The sequence below is a fragment of the Solenopsis invicta genome, chromosome 11 (assembly GCF_016802725.1).
Source record: "Solenopsis invicta isolate M01_SB chromosome 11, UNIL_Sinv_3.0, whole genome shotgun sequence".
In the NCBI taxonomy this organism is placed as follows: domain Eukaryota; kingdom Metazoa; phylum Arthropoda; class Insecta; order Hymenoptera; family Formicidae; genus Solenopsis; species Solenopsis invicta.
In genome coordinates, this window is record NC_052674.1 from 5,866,045 (window position 1) to 5,888,815 (window position 22,771).

At 37.5% G+C, this 22,771-nt stretch overlaps 3 protein-coding genes across 5 annotated transcripts in view; 1 reads left to right on the top strand and 2 right to left on the bottom strand.

Moving 5' to 3' along the window:
• Positions 1 to 1,280: 1,280 nt before the first annotated feature.
• Positions 1,281 to 22,771, top strand: part of LOC105200106 (proline-rich transmembrane protein 3) — a 163,327-nt gene continuing 141,836 nt past the window's right edge. The window contains exons 1-2 of one of the 3 annotated variants that reach the window (XM_039455037.1): positions 1,584 to 1,716; positions 11,949 to 12,005. The gene's annotated coding sequence lies outside the window, so the exon portion shown is untranslated. Of the gene's footprint in view, positions 1,717 to 11,594; positions 12,006 to 22,771 lie in introns of those variants that run through there. The other 2 variants (XM_026138637.2, XM_039455038.1) reach the window with 2 other exon arrangements.
• LOC105200108 lies at positions 2,177 to 10,483 on the bottom strand. The gene is made up of 5 exons (XM_011167501.3): positions 10,263 to 10,483; positions 7,592 to 7,861; positions 3,375 to 3,563; positions 2,935 to 3,070; positions 2,177 to 2,458 (listed from the first exon to the last, which is right to left on the bottom strand). The coding sequence occupies exons 2-5, from the start codon at positions 7,812 to 7,814 to the stop codon at positions 2,320 to 2,322; spliced, it is 687 nt and encodes a 228-aa protein (XP_011165803.1). The 5' UTR covers positions 7,815 to 7,861; positions 10,263 to 10,483; the 3' UTR covers positions 2,177 to 2,319.
• Positions 18,757 to 20,690, bottom strand: LOC105200107 (DNA polymerase interacting tetratricopeptide repeat-containing, protein of 47 kDa). The gene is made up of 6 exons (XM_011167500.3): positions 20,216 to 20,690; positions 19,921 to 20,092; positions 19,654 to 19,846; positions 19,275 to 19,555; positions 19,040 to 19,204; positions 18,757 to 18,961 (listed from the first exon to the last, which is right to left on the bottom strand). Exons 1-6 carry the CDS (start codon positions 20,493 to 20,495, stop codon positions 18,877 to 18,879), a joined length of 1,176 nt encoding a protein of 391 aa, XP_011165802.1. The 5' UTR covers positions 20,496 to 20,690; the 3' UTR covers positions 18,757 to 18,876.

A 22,771-nucleotide genomic window follows, 5' to 3' on the forward strand; every position in this document is an offset into this window, starting at 1 on the left:
TTAATTCGTCATATACCGTTATATATGATAAATACTGTCCTTCATTAACGCATTTCACGCTTCAAACATATACTTGCTACTTTTATTTTTGCAGTTAATTCAATATGAAATTGCACAATATCTGTTGCAAAAACTGAACAGTATCTAAGCAAATGATTACAAACGCCTGGCCGATATCTAGGAACTGTGCAAGGCACAAGTATAAACGAAAATTTCATTGCTATTTAAGAGGATTCTAAATAACGATCGCATTACAGAATAAATTAATTTTCGAATCGGTTTGACAATTCACGAAATTCTTTTATAAAATAAAAGTACATGCCAAAAAAAACTTGGATAGGATAGATCGTGAAAACAAGAGCTTGAGAAAATCGAAAGAAAGAAAAGAAAAGAAGAGAGTAACCCGAGCCCGAGAATAACCATGCCTACACGATTTAGATTTTAGCTGATCAATTTTTCGAGACGTCATCGCCATCTCTACAACCTGGACATACACTACGATGACAATGTACAGGTTAGATTTCGTAAAAGCACGTCATCTGCGACTGTTGGCACACCTGGCGAAAAGAGCGCGTACACGAGAGCTTCAATTTGTTCCTGTTCTAACCGCTTTCGCGCGACTGACTAATTCGTCGCACTGTTAGCGGCGATGATTAACGCGAACGCAATGAGGACAAGGCGCGAATAGCGAATATACATTAGATACAAGTACAAATTGACTCACCGTTCGCCGCTGGTCACTTCGTTTACCGTCCAGCTCCGTCTCAGCCGCAGCTCTCGAACGTTCTCGAGCCCGTCCAAGATCCTCCTCACGATTCGTCTTGATTCACACTCGGCACGAACGCGCGACCCTTCGTTTTCGACACTCTCGATACTCACGCCCGTCGAAAACTCGAGATACGAGGCCACGGAGAATATGCGAAACACGATTGAACGCGACACGACTTCGCACCACGCATCGTATCCAACACGACGCATGTTCGCACGTACGCCCGACACTCAGTGGCAACATCCATGCTGGCCGTCCGCCACAACTTCACTGTCGACACTCCGCGGTATTCTCGAAACACTCGCCCGCGTCAACAACTCGCACGGAACAACGAGAATGCGAGTTGAAATGCGCCGCGACCTCACGCCGTCCTACCTACCAACCGTTGGTCTCGTACTGCGTAGCGGCGCTGGCTGGCGCGGGACGGCGCGGGACGGCGCGGGGCGGCGCGAGCGCGCCTGCGCCGCCGGCGTCGCTACGCAGTACTACGGCAGCGGCGGTCGATCGGGTCGGTCGCGCAGGGACGGTGCGTAGTTACGAAGCGTCGCGGCGCATTTCAACTCGCACCCTCGTCGTCCCATACGAGTTTTTAGCGCGAGCGAGTGTTTCGAGAATGCCGTGGAATGTCGACAGTAAAGTTGTGGCAGCCGGCCGGTATGTACGTTGCCACACTGAATGTCGGGCGCTCGTGTAAACATCCGTCGTGTCGAATACGATGGTGCGAAGTCGTGTCGCGTTCGATCGTGCTTCGTATCTTCTCCATGGCCTCGTATCTCGAGTTTTCGACGGGCGTGAGTACCGGGAGTGTCGAAAACGAAGAGTCGCGCGTTCGTGCCAAGTGTGAATCAAGATGAATCGTCGTGAGGAGGATCTTGGACTCGAACGTTCGAGATGAGCTGCGGCCGAGGCGGAGCTTTGACGGTGGACGGACCGACCAGCGGCGAACGGTGAGTCAATTTTGCATTCGTATCTACTGTTTGTTCGCCCCTACAATTTGGTATTTGCGCTTCGTCCATTGCGTTCGCGTAAATTTTCGTTGTTACAGTGCGTCGAATCAGTCAGTCGCGCGAAAGCGGTTAGAATAGAAAAAATTTGAAGTTCGTGTACGCGCGTTTGGCGCTCCCTTCGCCAGGTATGCCAACAGTCGTGAGTGACGTGCTTGCCAAGGTCTAACCTGTACATTTTGATTGACTGTTTGCATCGTAGTGTAAGTCCACGTTGTAGAGATGGATAATTGTCTCGAAAAATCGTATCAGCTAACATCTAAATCGTGAACATAGCCATTCTCAGCCAGGCTTCTTTTCTTTCTTTCGATTGTCTTGGAAAATCTATCCAAGTTTTTTTTTTGGTATGTACTTTTATTCTACAACAGGATTTTGTGATCTATCAAACCAATTTGAAAATTAATTTAATTTGTAATGCGATCGGTATTTAGAATCCTCTTTAATCTCAGTTAATTTTCGTTCAGTCTCGATATAGACAAGATCAACTCGATACGCACGTAAGCGTAATTCAATCGTAGTCTCATGTCAATTTTAATAATATAACGTTTAGTATAACATTATTGCTGCGGCTGTTTTCTCTTCGAGTGCGGGTATTGGTTCCAGACGATCATCCTTTTCTCTACCTGAGCCCCAGCCGACTAATGCTATACTAATGAGATGTATAACACCGGCGCTAACCACGAGCCTAAATGGAAAAATATTAAAATAATGATAATCTATTCATTTTAAGAAATATTAAATGTATAAATAAGAAATTAATTTGAAAATAATATAAATGAGAAACATGTAAAAAGTGAATTTGAGTTTTAAAAAATGTTTTCACTTGTACAAATATTTACGACTGTTTAGAATTAAACATTAATTTAATTTATTAATCCAAATAACACATTTACTCATCTCCACAAGTTATTTTCTTTAAATAATTTAAATATTTTAATAATTTACCTTCAAAATAATTAGTTAATAAAATTTAATAAAAATTCGATTCTTGTCATCATTATAATAAACCGCTTGGAATTAAATTGCAAAAGTCGAAGGAGTACGAAGAAAAAATTTAAATTACATTAAATAGATATACAAAAAAATTAAGAACATTGAAAAATTCTCTCAATAGATACTTAATTTAAAATGACAATTTTAAGCATAAAGAATATATCTTACCAAAATGAATAACCAAGCTCAGCGGAACCTTCACTGGTCCACATATTATCGATGTCCTCCTTTGGAAGCACGTTGACGTATAGTCTCGTATAATATTGCGCTAACCACGTACAAGTGCTTGCTAAGCACATTAACACTAAAAATAAGTCATAAATAAGAGCTCATGCTGCGCATAACATGCATTATTTATGAACTGAAAATTAAACAATTCCAAAATACATTTTGGAATTATTTAATTTTTCATGTTTTTTTATTTTAATTTATAGGACTTTATTAAAATCAGTATCACAGATCTAAAAAAGTACTACCATAAATATATTCAGATATGATAAAATATCAGAATTAATCTAAAAAAACATTAACAGTTGAGATCTTTTTGATCTTTAAAGAATATTTTTTTGCAATTTCGATAAAATGCTTGCGCATGAAAAAATACTTACGCGTTAACATATTTATAAAATATACTCCAGGAATGGATAGCATTTTCGATCTTGGTGAAGTAGCCGTATTTAAAACTGCCAAAAGCGCAGCAAGTGCAGCTGCTACCAGAGCAGCTGAGGTCGTTGTTAAAGTACCGATCCAAAGTCCCCAAGACATCACTGATGGATCCTGCCGGATCATTTGAGGAACTGAAACATTAATCAAGATTTTAATATTTAGAACAATGGCATAACAAATGCGATTTCGCTCATAATTATTTCACTTTTAAGCTAATGTATAGAATGTTATAATTATCCTAACAGATAACACGATATCGTACGAATACTGTATGAATATTCAATACGGTATGATGATCTTCATATAATATGAATATTCTAAAATGATATTATATGCTGTTGGAGTAGTTTATTGTGTATAATGTTGAATGCTAAAATCGAATTATGGAATCATGATCTCTTTTTAAATTCAACATACTGCAATTATACTCTTTTTATAATTACACACAATATTTTAGTTATTTTTTAATATGTCTACAATTTTCGTATTGTATACCATATCGATGAGTCGCGTAGCCATTGAAATAAATTCAAATTGCTTCTCCGAATGTACAACAAGGAATGAGGACTTCGATTACGCAAGAATTGCATAATGTCTAAAAATTGAAACGAAGCCAGCTCTCGAGCGATTAACTTTACATATAAAATATATCTTCGGTAACGTCACACTTGAAAATATCCACAATGCGCGCCGCAATGCTACTCCTCACATCTTTCGTTGATGCGGATGTATTGCACGTCGCGGAAACTAAAAGCCGCTACTATCATATTTTATATTCGGGCGTGATGTACGCTCGAGAGTAAAAGAACGAATATAAGTAGGAATATTTCGCGCATTACGCTTCCAGGATACGACGAAGTTTCCGCGAGACATTTCAACTTACGACGGCGTGAATAACGGATCATTGCGTTCGCCGGAGGCGACCGCCAAGTTCCGCAAGTATCGCCGACTCGAAAATGTATCTGCCGACTAAAGTACTCAGATACTCGAAAACGTGACTACCGACAGTCGCGATGTTCCGATCGTTTCAATTCGATACAGTGCATTTCTTATTTTTATGCTCCAATATCGTCCTTCTGATCAAAATTAAAGCTAACAACACGTAAGACGGCGTGCGGCGTTAGAGTCCATCAATTTCAATTTCCAGATTCTGAAACTCCATTTTCACTGAATCAGATTTAAAGTAGCTTCTTTATAAATGCACAACTAATATAATTTGTTTACACGTTGAAAATGATTGATGTCGATGTAATGTATTCATACACTGAACATGTTTTTAGAAAATGCACTTAGTAAATATTGAAGGCATAATGTAAGCTGTGAATACTATGATCAGGTGGAATTATCGACCGCTCCTTCTTCCTTTTCCTCTCTCTCTCTTTCTCTCCTCTCTTCTGGCTCGTACAAAATTGATCGCGTACCAGAATCTGATACTCTTACCGCGGTCAGCATCAGTGATGATACGAATAACGCGCGGGCACGTGAAAGTAGATCACGAGGCTTGGTCGTTGATTTTTGCACGCTAAAACTAGTTTCTGCGTCTATTGTTACCCGCATATGTCTCGTAACTTGATGGTTTTTTGTTACATGCATGATAACATGCAAGCCTGCACATGCCTGCGGTTTTACACTGAGGGAAATTTGAACATGCACGTATGCTCGCCCTCAGATATATGCTACGCTCGAATTATATGCTTGCGAATTTCTCTTTAAGTATCGCCGACCGTCTCATTCCTTAATAAGATGAAATTAATCAAATCTGAAACGGTTTCATGATAATTATTTCAGAAATTTCGAAAATTTATTGCTAACTGACAGTCGCATTTTTTTATTCAATTCTTAAATATCAATCAGATTTTTGTTCTCGATAACAAAAAATCAAAGGACCATTAAAGTTATCTAAATACGATTTTAATTCGAAACTTGCGTTAGAAAAATACAAAAACGTACAGTGATAATAATTATAGAAAGATGTGATTTAAAAAATTACATTTTTGTCCATGAAAAATGTCCTTTTAAATTGCTTAAAAAAGCTGTGATTAAAAGAATACCCGGTGGGGTACGTAATCGCAGAATGCATGTTTACGTAGGTATCCCTTCGGACCCATTATCCGCCTGAATGAAAGAGAAATGTTTCTCACAGCGCGTGCCAGCGATTCTGTTGTTCTTCTCCGGAAGTACGATGTAATAGCTACGTAAAAGTCGCTTGCTCATCGGCACGATTATTATGCATTGTGTATAAGAAATTTATCTTTTTCGCGCGTGGCACAATGCACCGCTGCTTCACAAAAATGTACCCGGCGGACGTGGAATTAGTTAGGGACAAATCAGATTTCTCGATATTTGATATGGTGCAAAAATTTAGTGATGTGTAAAATTGCGGAAATCACAATAATTCCAGAATTTGAGTGGAAACTTGATCGATAAATTATAACATTAAAATGAAAGAGGAAAATAAAGACAGAGAGAGAAAACAATGGTGTAATCAATTTCTAAATATGTGAAAAATTTTAACAAGAGCATTGTCTCATTTATTTAATTTCAAAATTATTAAATTTCTTTGGATATTTCAAATTTCTTTTTAAATTTGTAAATACTTTCTTTCAAAAATTTGCATATAAATACATACGTAAAACTAACTTTAACTTTACTAAAATGCGATGTATGAGAGATAAAAAACGCGATTAATTAAATATAACAGAATAATTCTATAGAAAAAGATTTATATATATTTTCTTTAAATTGTTTGTTTTGTATTTCTGAAAGATCTCTTTGTGGACTCCACCTGCGAAGACACTATTCTAAGATGCCACATGAGGAGCGGATGTTTCCGGTTGAGTGCTTCGACCGCCATTGTATGTTGGTTATAGCACGATAACAGTTTCTTCTCGTATAATAACAATTCCGATTTTTTTTTAAATATATCATAAAAAAAGATTCACTATAAAAGAAGTCAGTCGACCGAAAAAATTGATAATATTCCGAAGGAAATATACACATTGCTTTCTCATGGCTATATCAAAATTAACTAAACGCACTACGTATAAAATTCTGCGCATATTCAATAAAATTTGCAATTACTAAGACACGCATTAAAACTTTCCATCAGCGCACACGAATTTTACATTCTTTCTTTGGAAGTTATTGTACTCCGAGCATCCAATACAAAAGGATGTAGCGATGTGTCCATTGATCATGCGATCGTTTTGATCGACACATGAAATCAGTGGAATGAATTTAACGACGATTACCAAATCAATGATCTATCGCGCACGCATGCACATCGTACGTCCACGAGCTGCAGGCATCGTCGGACGCTGAATAGAACTCTAATGCACTCGGTTATCAATCGCAGATTTATTGTTCTGCCTCATACCAGTATGTTCCATCACGAGCCTTTCTCTCACGGATATCTCCGTGCGATCGTAATTCGTCGCGCGAGTCACTCGAATAGTGCAATTCGAAAAGTATCTATCGTGATCGCACAATACTCGTTACAATACTCTCGTTACTTTATAAAGTTATCACAAGATAATCGCTTTGGATAATTTCAACGAAAAACAAGGGGGTTAAAGGAAATTGGTGGAAATTTATTTGTACGAGATTGAGTAATTTTAAAAATCGAAAAGTCATTTTGGAAACGGGATTTTAGAATCTATTAGCTCCTTATTTCCTCCTTCACTTATTTATACATTCCTTACGAGATAAATTAACAATTTTCTTCAATTTACATTAGAATTTAGCGATAGATTTTTTTTTGTGTGTATTTAATTCACTACAAATTAAATGTTTATTATTTTTTTCGTAATATTTCTCATCAAAGAAATTTTCTTAAATCTCTTTTACTTAATTGATTTTATAATGCAACTTTTCTTCGTAAGACTCGTTTCCATTAGTATTCGCTTGCATAATTGTACGATACTTAAGATAGCGAGTTGTAAGTCTTGCATTGCAACAAACTCCGCGTAGTTAAAAATCTCAGCTAACGGTAATGCCTGGCATATCAAGTTCCCGATTAGAGCGCGCACGATTAATAATCAGAATGCGTACCGCTCAAGGTTACGATACCCTACTATCATACCAAGAGAAAGATCGAGTGGATTACGCGTAAAACGCAATCGGCGTTGCACAAAGAGAAAGGCGGAAAGTACCAACATACCGGACACGTGATACGTCCTCCATCCGTAAGCGACGTTTAACTCCTTTTTACCCTGCAACAAGCCGAAGTGAACTCTGCCAGCGCTCTCCTGAGGATTCGGCGTTCTCCACGGTCGTGCCTCCACCCAGTGCTGCGTCACCAGGGCGGCGCAGACGAGCCCACCGCCCAGCAATGACAAGAAGAAGGTCGCGAAGATCGTGCCTCTTCGGAACATCGACGTCATTCTCGGATCACGAGATGATAATCCAGCTTTTGGGTAGCTCGCGAGCACTTAAAAAAAATGATAAGAATGTATCAAAAAGAGATGGAAAAAAATTTGATATGATTTTCAACGTTTTTTTGGATAAACATTACTTTTATTGCTGCCAAAAATGATTGATATATATTATACGTAATTTCTGTATGTAATTACAGAACACTTCGCATTATAATTCAGTATTCATAAGGATCTTCAAGTATTCTAAAATTAAAACTTCCTTAATGTCGAACTGAAATAATTAAGGAGCAAAATTTTTATATTGAAAATCGCTAACACTTCGCGAAGAACCCTTCATTTTCAATTTCTTTATACTTTCCGATTATAAACCGCTGCTTTGATGCTTTCTTTTGCAACTGTTGAGAAAATTTTCTCACTTTGTCAAGCATGTCAAAATTATGGCCATCCCACAGATACCCGTAAAAATGTTTCTCCGGAAAAAAAAATCCAGGCGAAATGCACGTCTTTCCTCCCTTCGTGCCAAAGTAAAAAGAATGCCTTTCATCCTTTATCCCGCACGTAGCGCGGAAAGCAAACGTCTTGCAAACATCTCTGCATGGAGCAGAGTCTCGCCTCGCTGCATCTTATTAACATCATCCGCGCGTTACGCCGCGTACATGAGAACCTACCGATGGAAGCCGCTACCGTACTCGGTATAACAGTACAAATTCTTAACGTCGGAACACTTCGATCCTCCTCACGCAAACAAAACGAAATAACGCCTCTGCTCTACCCTAGAAGAGCTCCTTCGCGTTGTAGCAGTTCAGAAGAAACAGAAAATCGATAAAAATATAATGATTCTGAGAATGACTAAAGAACAGGAATGCTGAAATGTACATGACAATATTTTGTAGAGATGTGCGAGTCAGTGTTCCTTGACAAATCGAATTTCATTTCTTTGTTTGCATTCGAATCGAATCGAATCGACAAAATTTTATCCGAATCAAATTAAGTTGAATCGAATTATTAATACACAATTCTTAATTAATAACATAATTATTATTAGGCTAAACATACAAATAATAACAAAATATTTTTATATTGTGAAAAATATTCATTACCTATGTGTACAAATTCATTTTAAAAATTTAATTTTATAAGACTGTCAGTATATGTAATTCGCATTCGAATCTCTTAAAATAACAATTTCCGGATAGTTTGGAATCGAATCATAGAGATTTATTAAAGATCTGAATTAAATCTAATCTTACTTGATTTAATTTAATTTGTATTCAAATAGATCGCACATTTCTATTATTAACTCGTTAAATCGATTCATGTAACTTGTAAACAAGAAATTAATTAAATATTGAGTATTGAGTCTGTGCCAATCGTAGTTTCTTCGGTTTATGATTGTTTGCTGTATATGTTTAAACAATTCAACATTGTCATTATTATTAAACGAATCGTTAGAATTGCGTAAATTTTGTCGTGTACTTAGAAAAACTGACTTTAGCCGCATTTTTTCAGCTTTCATATCATTGTGCATCAGCTCGTTTCCTTTCTCTTTAGGACATGTTTTCTCTATTCGTTAAACTGACCGGAGACGCATGCGACACGCTCGCGTTTCCATGCAAGAGAGAAAGAACGATATGCTCTTCGTACAGACATCGGCAATCTACTTGATGACAGTCGCTATTTAAATTATGCCACACGGAAACTATGCCGCTTTCGCAACAATTATCTGGTCTGCTAGAAAAAGAATCTGTGGGTGTGAAAGCGTCATGAAAACACAAAGTTTCGATATCTCGCACAGCCCTTATAAAAATAGATCTATCTGCTGGAAAATCTGATATTTCGAACGTAACGCGAGTACAGTTAAAAAAACAATTTTTAAGGCTTTAGATAAAAAAGGGAAAATGCCGGTATATAAATCGCCGAGACTTAAAAGATGACAAGATAATTTCTAATAGATTACTAATTGCAGTCATTATACTCATATTACACATAACTCAATTTACATGCGCATACTAAATTATAACTCGAATATGTAATTCAATTATGCGATGAAAGTTAAGCGTAGTAGGCTGTTAAGAAAAAAAAAGTTACTGAAGCGATGAGTTATAAATACGATGCTATGCACACAGTCGCAAACGTTTTATCGGGAAAATCCATTTTATTAAATTAATCAATCTAAAGAATCATACTGAAGTCACATAGCTGAATTAAATCAATGATCAAAGTAAAAATTAAATTGAACAACAAATTAAGAAGCTCATGTTCAAATCGCTCAGACATTGTTAAACAATAAAGATTAAAAAGATATGTACATGTATCGAAGATCATTATTGTTTATTATAGAATTTATTAAAGAATTTCTTGATAATATTTCTCAATAGAAATATGGAATTTACGGCAGTTTGAAAGTGAACTCTCCAATTTCTCTCTCGGTGAATTGAAGGAACGTGCGGTTACCTTGACCCTGACTCTCCGCGAAGTGCACCTGGTTCAGACTCCGCGAGAACTCGCCCTGCTTGACCTTCTGCGAGAAGTCGGCGTTCCCAAGTCGCTTGGAGAACTTGACGCGGCAATTGTTACCGCGCGGCTTTGCCGCCCTCAGCAGCGACGACGCGGCGGGTTTCGGTCTCTTGGCGAAGGTGTACGGGATCGTATAGGGCTGCGCCACGTAAAAGTAGATCGGCCGATAATCCTCGTGAGGCTGCGGATGTTGCACGTTAAAGCCGCCACCGTTGATGTTCGTGCAACAACCGGTGCTGGTGTAGACGCTCGGTGCCCCGTTGCTGCACGCGTACGAGTTCGCGTAATGCACCCCGTAGTGGTTCGCCGTTTTTCGTGAATTACCTTCCACGGTTCTCGATGAAAAAGAAAGAAGGGGAGGATGTCGCCAATCCCACCTCCGGTCGACCGATCTCTTCGTAATCTCTTTTAAAAGCTTCAGAATCTTCTTCGGAGATCCGATAACGCGCTTTCTCTACTGCCTTCCCCAATGATCTCTCTACGAAGCGATTATCCGAGATCACTTCCGGCAATGTCCGTTCCACGTTGATCCGCCGGCAGACCTTTGTCCACCGGTTTCTGAATGAGAACAAATAATCTCGCCTTCGAAAAGATTCGCTTTCAACTCTCATTTATTAAACAAACGTTCTCTCTCGTCGTTTGCACCAAGTTACTCCAAGTTTTCAAAAGTATATTCTAAAACGCGGAGAAGAAACTTTGCGTCTTCCTCTCCACTTCGTGAAATCGATTGTCTCTCAAATGTGCGAGTACAGTTGAAATGTTTCTTCGTGACTTGCGAACTACTTCAACCCGAGTTAATAGAAAGAGAGTATTCTTTAAAAATGAGGGCTTAGCGTTAATCTCGAGCTGAAAGTCGAGGGCCCCCGCGGCGGTGTCGCGGCGCTCCTCTTTCTCTCCTTATCAGAGGAGTTATCAGAAGCCACAGGTGGCGGATTGCCGGAAAACCGTTCGGTCTTGGATACCGCCCCGCGATCTTTTATTACGTATATTTCGAGTCTTGCGGCTTGCGAAGTTGGAGAAGGAGAGTTCTACGCTCTAACTTGTCGCCTGAGAAGTTTCTCTCAATGCGCGGGCATATGTGTGTCGCTTAAATTACCGCGACAACTTCCTTGCTTCTTTGTTTCCAATCAAATGCTATTGTGCGTGATTCCTAAGGGATTCTGAAACGTCGGCGCTTTAGAATCCACCTCGAATACCGTTTGATGTCCGGGCTTCTTAATGGTATCTTGGAGACGTGTATTTTTTTACCACGTGAGATCTCACGGTGTGTCAACTGTAAGAGAAATCAGTACGTTAGGCGATTTTTATTATACGGCGTTTCGCTATTTTAAGGAAACGGACACGCTAAGATGGGAGTAGCGGCGAATAAAATTTATGCGAGAGGCGAAACACGGTGGCTAGAAATTCTCGTTGTCTAGCATCGCAGTACAATAGGTTCTTAGAAAGTAATGTGTGTGACACATTTATTTTCTAATCTCAAACATTATTTACTCTTATAGCTTGAAATACCGAAAGTGTCAAGCTCGTCGCATTTTACACGTGACATTGTGAATAAATTCATACGTTATACGAGCAGTACATTATTTTAATAATAATACGAGCGTATTTTGTACTTTCTTTCAGGACGTCCCATTCAAGGAAAACAGGGAAAGTTTAAGAACAAAAACATTAACCTGAAAGGTACGAATTATTAAATATACATATTTAGAATTTAAATAATTTGTGTTTCTTGAATTCTCTCTTTCTCTACTTCGAAGTACATTACATGCAACCAGGAAGAAACAAAAGTTTTAGTTTTACTAAAGTAACGCTTTTGTATGAAAATTCCAAGAGCAAAATTGACAAACGGCATAAATAGAAGCTACGAAAGGACTGCTGTTGGGAAAATAGAGTTTCATTTCGCATTGACCTAAATTTGAATCGAAAAGTCGGAGAACGCGCCGACGACGTATATTTTTAGAGTAAAAGTACACAAATCTGTCGAGCTGCCTTCCGTTTAAGATCGCGCGAAATGGAATGAGGAAATTTCATTGGGGATGCAGAAAGCATAGAAGACACGAAGATCGAGCTTCGTATTTTCCCCGGGTTCTCGAGCCCAGTCTCACACTGGGGCTCGGGCTAGGTACGCGGCGCTACTTAAATTCTCAACGTTAAAATAAAATGAAACGAATTGCTAATGATCTGTAATAAGCAGGCAACGTCGGGACAATCGCTAACGGTACGATAAAATTTAAGAGGCGCAATGTAATAACCGTTTCTTCTTGCCATCTGACATTTCCCAAGTGTGCTTCATTACTGTTGCAAGAAACTTTGTTGCCGTTAGTACGTCAAGATTTACATTCACATCTTTTTCATTGTTAAATATCACAATCGATGTTGAAGCGGTCTGCCAAAAAAAAAAAAAAGATCACTGAGACCAGAACGGTTGGTTTAAACTTGAAGATAATTAAGCGTTTTTTGTATTTAAGTTTTTGCGTAACAGCTGTTCAAAATAATTTCTCTCCCGTACCTTGTCGTTCCACGAGATAAAATTTGAGGCTGAAAGGTTTCTCGAGGAAAAAAAATAAATAAATTAGTGGCCTGAAATTCTCATTTTAAAATCGCGAAGTACACACGTTCGCTCCCATATCGTTTTAGTTTATTTATCGATGTTGCGGAAAATGAGTTTAAGTCGCGAGATTCATGCATAATGCCGTCCTGTAACATTCTTGACGGAACTGGAGCAGCAATTGTCGCGACGTAATGTATTGCACGCGCGCCACTGCATATTATTAAAGTCGAGACTTAAATGTACACCAAGTATTTTCCTATTACTATCCGAGCTATCTCCGTTAGCTGTGACGTAGGAAATCGAAGGAAGGGAAAGAAATTCCAACGTTACAGTATTTCAGATGAGCTATGCTTTTATGTGGGAACGAATATAGTTGACTTGTTTTGTTAGCTTGTTCAATTACTGATAAAGCAGTTCATTGATCTCGGTGCTCTTGGTTTTTATTTCTCGCAGGACATGCGAGAGGCAGGTCAAATTACAAGATGCGATATAATTGAATTGCGCGAATAAAGCGTTTCTTTTTATCGGTAAATTTAATATAAAATATATAAAGATACGAGAAAAGAAGAGAGAGAATTCTAGAAACTGTTTTAGAAAATTTGTAAAATGGATTTTAAACGTCTGCCGACGTTATTTTGCGATTTTTCGCTCATTTTTTTTTTTTAACGTTTGCAAGCAAAATTCAGAAGTAGATCCAAATCCAAGATACCGGTATGCCGGTAAATGTCGAGAACATATAACCGTCAGTATAAAATTGCGCGAAATTGCTCGCCTGACCCGTGAGATAAAAGGAGTTTTGACATGACTGCGCCGCGTCAGATTCGCATGACCCGTCGCGATATGACAAACGATTGTGCGCGCACACGCGTGAAATGTTATCACAGCGATGTAAGAGCGAAGAAGACGCAGGAATGCACGCATACACGAGAGGAATGGGTTGACGAGGTCGGGTGAATGCCGTTAGACCGTGTCATGTCGCGACTACATACGCGTTGTGTGAAACATCGTTGCCTAGGAGAAGTAGAAACGGACGAACCGAAGGAGGGAGACGGAAACAAAGAGAGAGTTCCAGGATCGGAATCTGTGCGATCCCGATTGTCTCCACGCGAAATCAAACCCGTCACGAGTGAGTTTCGCCGACCGGAGACGTCGAGACATTGAGTTCTATCAAGTTTGAACTTTAAACGATCCGATTGCATGAAAATAGAACAAATATTCTGTATCCTGAACTGATCTTGCTAAAACGCTACGTTTCGTCAGTTGTTTTTGTTATATAAATTTATATTATTTTATTACTATTTATACAATTTTTTATTGCCATATTGAGTGTTGCACAATAATAATTAAGATCGAAAATTTTAAAATAAAATAGATTGAAACAACCCTAAGCGCTAGAATATTCCTAGAATATTATTAAAAGTTAAAATAATATTTCGAGAATATACTATTTTTTTAATATTAAAGGAATATTATGTCAATGTCATATATCCGTTTTTATTGTATAATATTTGTGGTATATTATTTCATCCGTGAAATATTATATAAAAATGTTCGAATATTATTTCGACCAAAAATTAATGTGAATTATTATGCGTAAAATATTCAAAAACTTTATAATTATTACATTTAAAAGTTATAATATGCCCGCTAATTTAAAATATTGAAGTAAATAATATTATTGACTTCTCATATAATATTCATATAATATTTCAGGAAGGCTATTTAATATTAAATAATATCATAACGCTTGTAGGCTAAATGGCAAGCTAGCATTTATGAATTCAACTCTAAACGTTAAACAAAACAATGAATATAAAAGTACGTAGTCAATTACTTTAAACTGTTATTGGTAAATTATTAAAAGGATTATTAACTCTTGAAAATTTATAAACTTCGTTAAAAAAAAGAAGAATATAAATAAGATCATCAAATAAGATTTTTTTTATCTTCACGCCCGACCCGTTTTTCTACCAAGGCACGATCTCCGAGCATACGATATTCCCTATATCGTTTCTTTCTCTCGGTCCGCGATCCGCTGAATGTTGACTCGTCGTTATAACCGGTTCGGCGGTCGGTCCGCGCATTTTTCTTGCCGCACGAGGTGCGTGCCTCGCGTGACGCAACTCCCTCGACACATATTGCCTCCGGGATATCGGATGGAAAGATGCATCCATGGCCCGGCACGTCCTACGCAAAACTAGGACACGCAATCGACTATGCCATAGTGTCTCTTCTCTACGAAGTGTCCTTCGAGACCTCTAAATTCCGAAGAGCGGTGCGATTTTCCGCGGGTCCTGGCGAAGCATACACGCACACATACACATACTACGCGAGATCGACCGACGATCTGTCCTGACCCAGAAAGAGCGAATCCAACCGGAGCTCTACCGGGTGGAACCGCGGCTTTCAATTTTTGCAAAATCGCACCGTAACGCCAGATCGCATTCAAATGCAAAACTTTTATCACGCAGCGGAATGCGCGCCGATCGTCGCGGACGCGATGCAACAGCCATCCCATGAATAATTTAATGCCCGACATAGCTCCATTGTCGTGTACTAATGACTGTGCGCGACACACCGATCCCGCGCAGATCGGCTCATTACCATTACGCATTCCACCCTTTATTTTAAAATCGAGATGAAACAGTTTCCGATGTGAACGCGAGAATTCAGGAACGGTGCGCGAGATTGGAATTTGATGTCGGTTTTTGAAAATGCAGTAAATCAATTGAACATTTATCATATTTAAAAAATTAAATAGCGATCTAGATATGTAATTTTTTTGTATCAAGGTAAATGTATGTAACTCCGTTATCCAACGAGAAAATTTTGAATTAAATTTGCAATTTAACAAGAGTTCATTACTTGCTTAACTGCGCTTCATGATCACGAATTATTAAAATTTTTAATTGAATTACATCAACCGTATCTCAAGACAAGATACACTTTCCAAATGATCGATCAGTAATAAAAATGCTTACGCAAAGGCATGAGAAAGTTTGAAAGCGTCTTAACATCATTTTTTGACACAACTACAGATTGGGAACCTAAGATATAAAAGTTGCATTTAATCCTTAGTCACACTGACTAGAAATATTAAAGCCTAATTTTGTGAATTTTTTGTAGAAAAATGGAAAAATTTAGAACAGTCGGATTTATTTTATTATAAAAAATTTTTTTCTCTCTCTTTATCATTCAAATTTTAACCCGGAATTCATATAATCATAAATAATTTTCAATTTTTAATAGAAAGAAAAAAATGAATAAATTTGTGAGCTATAATTAATGAACTTTCAATCAAAGATTTAAAATTATTCATGATAATTATGAACACTAGCCTTTGAGAAGTAATTTAAGAAATAATTATAATTTTAGACTACAATTCCGCCACGCAAACGTGGGGTACGTTACCTCATCAATGTGATTAAGAGTTGAATATGCAAACACAATAATCCTTTCTTTGGTATATTACAAATTGCAAGAAGAAAGGTCAATAATGTGAGATCTTAGCAATTATTATTCGAATATTGAAAAACTTGCTAAGCGAATTTAATTAAATTAAAAAATCGGACTTAATTAAAAAATTATCTTTACTGTTCATTTAGCAACTAATGTCGATTCCCTCCGTAGCTCATACAAATAAAATTGCGCATAAGCATTATACTCATCAAGGTCACTATCAGCTTAACGAACGTTAAAATGTTTAAATCTACACGGAGAAAAACAATTTATCGAAAAACTAAAATATTCAGTCCGACACGTGCAACTAAATATTGAATTGGTTTAATTAAGTCTTGGTTAAAAAATTTGAATAGTTAATATTTGACATTGAATAAACTATACCTTTTTTTTCGTGCAAATAACTGTTGACTTAACCCAATGTTTAGTTAATCGCATCGGACTAAATATTTTAATGTTTTAACAAACCCTTTCTCAGTGAAAGACAACAATAAAATAACCTCTTAAAATAATTTATTACTTCTATTTAATTCTAATATACGAGATATTTTAGAGAGAGAGAAATTTAAAATAAATCAATCAGCAGTTATATAAACGATTAAAAAAAAAAAGAGTATAAAACGCCAACTTTAAAAATTCTAAAATTCAATCTATGAAATACGAACGAGTCGACGAATCGTAAGAGATTTACGAAACGCAAATTATTAGTTTCGCCTTCCCGTTAATCAAAGACAAAGCGGCTTTTTCCTCGCGTTATATTACGGCGAGCGTCGCCGATCCATCGGACAGGACTCCCGGTACTCCGGTACTCGCTTCGATGCAGGTGCGACGAACGCGAACGGGCCAGCGTCGCGCACCGACGAAACAAAGCCGGTTACATTGAAAAAGGGATTCGCGCGGGACGCGGGTACGTCCGCGAAGAGCAAGAGTAACCGTGAGGAATTTTACCTGCATCGCTTCGGCATCGTTTGCGTCCCGTTTCGCTGCTCCGCGACGACGGCCGTGCAAGTACCTCCGTTTGCCGCGTCTCTCACTCTTTCTCTCTCTCCCCCTCTCTCTCCTTTCTCTCTCGTAACGACGAGAACCTGAAGGTCTCGAACTAAACGGCGGCCCTTGCGACACGCTGACCTTCCTCGTGCTCTTCTCGCGAGATCCCTCGATCAGCAGATCGCGCACCGCGAGTATCTCGGCACCGAACCGGCCGCGAGTTCAACGTAATCTCCGCGGCGACCGGAATACCGAGATAACGTACACACGTGTCCCACGGCGTCGACCCAACTGAATTTCAGGCTACTGCGGCTCCTTCTCTTTATTCTCACCTGGCGCGGACAGGTGCTGCAGGTGGCACCACCTTCCGATCAACGACCCCCTGCCGCTTACCGATCTATCCTGCTGCGTTCCGGAGAATGACCGTGAGAGCAGGGGAAAGAGAAGGAGAAACGCTCTTTATCTCTTTATGCTGAAGCAATTGATTATTAAGGAAAATAGTGTCGAGAGATAAATAAGAAAAAAAATTCATGAGCAGCGCGTAGAATTCCTTTTCCATTTGCCGATTTTTACGAAACTCGCATAAATCTTTCTTGGGCCACATTAATCACGTTCGTAGAAAAGAAACCGGGAAATAAAAACAGAATCCCCTTTTTTTTCTAATGGACCAAGATCAAGATAATATATTTATATGAGCAAAAAAAATGGTTAAAGGTTCGTCAAAATATTGAAATAGAAAGCCTTTCGTCCGATGAAGGTTTTCTTAGGAAGTCATTTTTTTCCCTCTGACCCCACGACTTTTAGGAAACTGTTTCCTTGTCGGTTCGCACTTAGGAAACTTCTCCTGGTCCCCGACTCTTGGGGGAAGCTATTTTCCTATTTTTTTGCAAAAACCCGCAGGGATAACCGTAACGAATTTTTAACCGCGTTTTTGCTCGCACACGCGGGTGTTTCGGGCTCAGCGAGACGCTCTTCCGGGTCTCGGCTCGTAACAAGCTACTTTTTCTTCTCGTGCAGCGTCTCAAGGAGAGAATGCAATGGTACTGCTATTCTTTTGTACAAAAGAGAACGACCGCCACGAATTTTTAACCACGAATACGCGTGCGAGCCAAAGAGGAGCTCACCGGCCCTTTTACTTTTACCAGACAGATGGTTCTTTTTTATCGCGAAACGATCTGAGAAGCCGATTGGTATTTCTACTTTTTTACGCGGCTGACCCAGGAATGACCACGAACTTTTAATCATGTTTTCACTCATGCGTTTCGCACGGAAGAAAGCCTTGCCGACTCTTTGCGCTGGGCAAAATTTTTTACGAAAGCTACTTTTTTTTCTTCCAATTTCTCACAATTTTTAGGCAACTATACGCGGTCTGTTTGATGTTTGCTCTGAATTTTAACGATGCAAAATATGTGAATTTGTAGAAAAGAAACTATATATCACAAAAAATAAATGTATTACATGAAAATCTATAAAATACATCATTAATGTAAATTCATTTTCAATTAGCAATATGTACCGTATATATATATAAAATGCACATAATATTACAGAGATTTAATAATTTGCTAAGAAACGTTTCTCAGCTTCACTGGATTTTACAAGTAGCAAAAAAGCTGGTGTACCACCGCGAATTACGAACCTGAAAAATTTATTTGACATTAAAAATAAGCTTCGGCTCACATCTTGCTTATAAAACATATTGCCAATAAATGCTCACTGCTTGTCTTGTAATATTTCGCCCAACGTGAGTTGAATGTCTGCTTTATGAACGGAGCGTTTATATTTTCCTTCAAAATATACATTTATATTTTCTACAGTATAACGATGTTTTGTATCCCACTCTGGAGGCTCCTCGAACAGTTCAATTAATTGTTCGATTAATCTATGAACGATTAAAAATATATTTTAACACAGTAAAAATTATATATCTTTTTACAATAAAAAAAACGTACAATGTATCCTCGTGAAAATTTTGTATGAAGTCTATTTGCTGAGTCTCTGGATATACAATCATCACTGGCCATACAAGCCTGTTCTTCTCGTCAAAGTGCACTCTGCTTTGAGCTATTTCTGGTACTTGAGGTTCCAGATCTCTAAGTTCCAACTTCTGTTTATCATCTGTCAATTCTAAACTAATACCTTTCTGAGAAATCATTTCTAACAATCTCACATCCTCCTTGTCCAATTTTTTCTCTGCTTTTTCTTGCTTTCTCTTGTCTCTTCGCAAACGCTCCTTCGAGAGCAAAGTGACAAACAGTAAGAATAGAAACTTTTTTATTGTGTCTTCATATACCTTAATTTTTATATTAATATAACTTATCAATAACTTACTCTTGCAATAACAGCATCAGACTTTAATTTCAATATTGTTTTATCAGTTGGACTATGCTCAAGGAACTGGTCACATAAATCTATGCATTGGTCATAATCTTTAATATGAAAACTACAAGTGGCAGCTCTGCTCAAAGCCTTTGGATACTGTGGCTTAAACTTTAAAGCCAATTTACAGTCATTCAAGCATGATCTGTAATTTTTATTATATTAAAATATAAGCTCTATCATTAGCAACAAACATTCAATAAATTCGATCACATCTACCTATAATTTTGCAACATGAAATGAGCAGCAGCTCTGTTATTATAAAGTTGAGCCATCAAATCATTGTCTTTGCATTTGGTTCTTATTCCCTCTGTATAGCTAAGAATAGCGAGGCGATACTTCTTATACTTATAATTAAAGTTTCCATCCTCCTTGTAATTGTTTGCCAATTCTGCGTTGAAAGTATGTGAATGAGAATACTTTGCACAGATGGCAAACAGCGTGTGCTTTTCGCGTAAGCGTTAAGGACAAGGTTTCATAAGTAATCTAACATGTAACGAAAAGAAGAACGCACCTTCGGGAGTATTCTCATCCTCTCCGTACTTGAGCTGTTGCAATCCCTCCATCAAGGGGGACAGCTCGTCGCCGGGTTCCGGCGGCTTCTTCATAAAGAAAGGGTGCTTCTCCATCTCCTCTTGCCACCTGTCCTCCGGCCATCCCTCCGCGTAACTCTTTCTCTCCAAGCTATTTATGTACTCGTCCAATTCGGCGTCCAATTTCGCGGCAAGCTCCAAACGTTCCTGCTCCGTCCAGATCTTTTTCTTTTCATCGACTTTATCCCCTGCCTGCTGCATATTGTTTTCACAAAAGAAATTCACAGTGCCCGAATTTACATACGAGTGAACTTTTCTAAAATACGACTCGTCTGCGATGATAAATAATTAACAATTAAGTGGCTCGCGTATGTTGCTTAGTTCATAATATTGCTCGACGCGCAAGACATAACCTCAAAGTCTACCGCTTGCGACATCACGTGAGTGGAGAAGAGCAGACGATAATTTATTCCTGATTTTACCGACCATGCGTGAGGATTTCGCCTGCAGATGGCGCTGACTGTGCTTTTCCATTGTTTTTTAAGAGATTTTTCACGCAGAAATAAATATATTTTTTTACACGTTTTTTAACAGTATGGAATAAAATGATAATCGAGTGTTAAGCAGGATTGGATAAGTTAATGTTCCTTTTTAACTAAATTAAAGTTAAAGTTGATGACAAATAAAATTAATTTAGTTACATTAAAAGTTATATGAACAAAAAACTAACTTATTTAAAAATTACATTAAAAGATTAGATTAACTTAAGTTAAATAAAAAGTTAAATTTGTAAAGCATGATTTATATTAAATTAGAAAGTAGTTTTTTAAAATTAGATTAGTCAAAAAAGTTATAATATGGGTCATCAAATAAATTTAACTAATGCTATTATTTTATATATTTTTAACTATGCTATTATTTAACTTTATTACTTAACTTGTAATTTTTAAACTACTACTCAATCCTGGTAGATCGAAATGATTATAAATAGATGAAAATAATTATTGAGGTGTTATTACAGACATGTAGAAAAAGAGTAAATGAAGGACGAAGGTATAAAATTTTATTATAAATAATTTAAATTATAAAATGTATAACATTATTAAAAGAACAAATTAATTACATCAAATAATACGACTATAAAACAAAGTGTATCACTAATTAACTAATAAATTATATCAAAACAATTTATATAACGACCTTGATGAAATATATTTGTTGCACGTGAATAATAATTCATAATCATGCAACTGGTTTTAGATTAAGCCAATACGAGATTGTAACAAGAGCAATTCCATGCCTGTGATATTGGAATCCAGCGCAGCGCTCAATAAATATCATACGAAATTTTTGGACGCTACGTTTCTCAAATTTCAATTTGCGTTTGCAATCTGCCGCCTGACATAAATCCCAACTTTTAACTTTACGACGCATGGATTCGGCATTGTTGATAACAAAACGGCCATTTCGATACAAATTCCTCAAATAACATTTTCACACAATTAACTCGTTTTCTGCAACTTAAAAAAAAAAACGATTTATTTTGCTTTATTTTCAAAAATTCTATTCTAGGATCGACTTTGGGGTTTTTTAAAAGAAAAGCAACAATGCATTAACTATGAGGGCACACAATTACTATTGTTACACACCGTATTGTACAGCTGTACTAACGCTATTATGTCCCCGTTAATTCAGACCGATCAATTCTAAACTCTCAATAATTCAAAGTATGCTCAAAGAGTATGTATGGAGTCAGTTACGCCGATGTTGATGTAACCTACATTAACTCGATCTCTTTCTTCGTCTATTTTTTAAACGAATATGTTAATTCAGAATGAAGGACACATTCTAATTTAGAATAAAGAAATATGCTTTAATTTCAAACTAGTCCATTGTTAGCTGAAGATAATACGTAGCGTCAAAAATATTGTAAAAGTACGAAAAAAATAATCCATTAATAATTTCATTAACGTATGCACGGGTAATGCACTTGAATGTTTTAACAATCGTTTTCATCGCTTTTACATCGCGTATTGATCTACGTTGGGACAAAAAATATTTATAAAAGGGGCCTAAACAAAAAGTCTCAATCACGTTGATCATACGGTAAAAGTTATAAATTAGTGTTAAATAATAGATGGCTTAATATTGCGACAGAGCGATCAATATTAATAATCGTTCGATAAATACACAATATCCATTTTATTTTTACATATTGACTGTAGAAATAAAACATTGAAATTTGATGTATAACCGTCAAGGGATCATCTATATAAATGCGGAAAAGCCGGGATATGGAAAATTTGATCGCTATGAGCTGGAAAATAGAGGGTAGCGAAGGATAGACGGAATGAAAGAGTGAGAGAGAAAGAGACAGACCGACCGACAGACAGACGGACAAATAGAGAGAGATAGAGGGAGGAGGATAGAAAGAAGAGGGAGGGCCGACATCTGTCTCTTACACACGCACACATGTTTAAATTTGAATAAATCATATGTTGCAACGCGCGTCCTTTGTTATCTTTAATTTCCGCCAT

What these genes read in the sequence shown, in the direction of transcription:
- LOC105200108 (XM_011167501.3), bottom strand. Translation starts at nt 7,814, where the DNA reads ATGACGTCGATGTTCCGAAGAGGCACGATCTTCGCGACCTTCTTCTTG. An exon ending in TTTTATAAATATGTTAACGC is followed by an intron (nt 3,071 to 3,374) that starts GTAAGTATTTTT and finishes ACTTATTTTTAG; the next exon opens with TGTTAATGTGCTTAGCAAGC. An exon ending in GAGCTTGGTTATTCATTTTG is followed by an intron (nt 2,459 to 2,934) that starts GTAAGATATATT and finishes TTTTCCATTTAG; the next exon opens with GCTCGTGGTTAGCGCCGGTG.
- LOC105200107 (XM_011167500.3), bottom strand. Translation starts at nt 20,495, where the DNA reads ATGCAGCAGGCAGGGGATAAAGTCGATGAAAAGAAAAAGATCTGGACG. An exon ending in TTCATGTTGCAAAATTATAG is followed by an intron (nt 19,847 to 19,920) that starts GTAGATGTGATC and finishes TAAAAATTACAG; the next exon opens with ATCATGCTTGAATGACTGTA. An exon ending in GAAATATTACAAGACAAGCA is followed by an intron (nt 18,962 to 19,039) that starts GTGAGCATTTAT and finishes TAAATTTTTCAG; the next exon opens with GTTCGTAATTCGCGGTGGTA.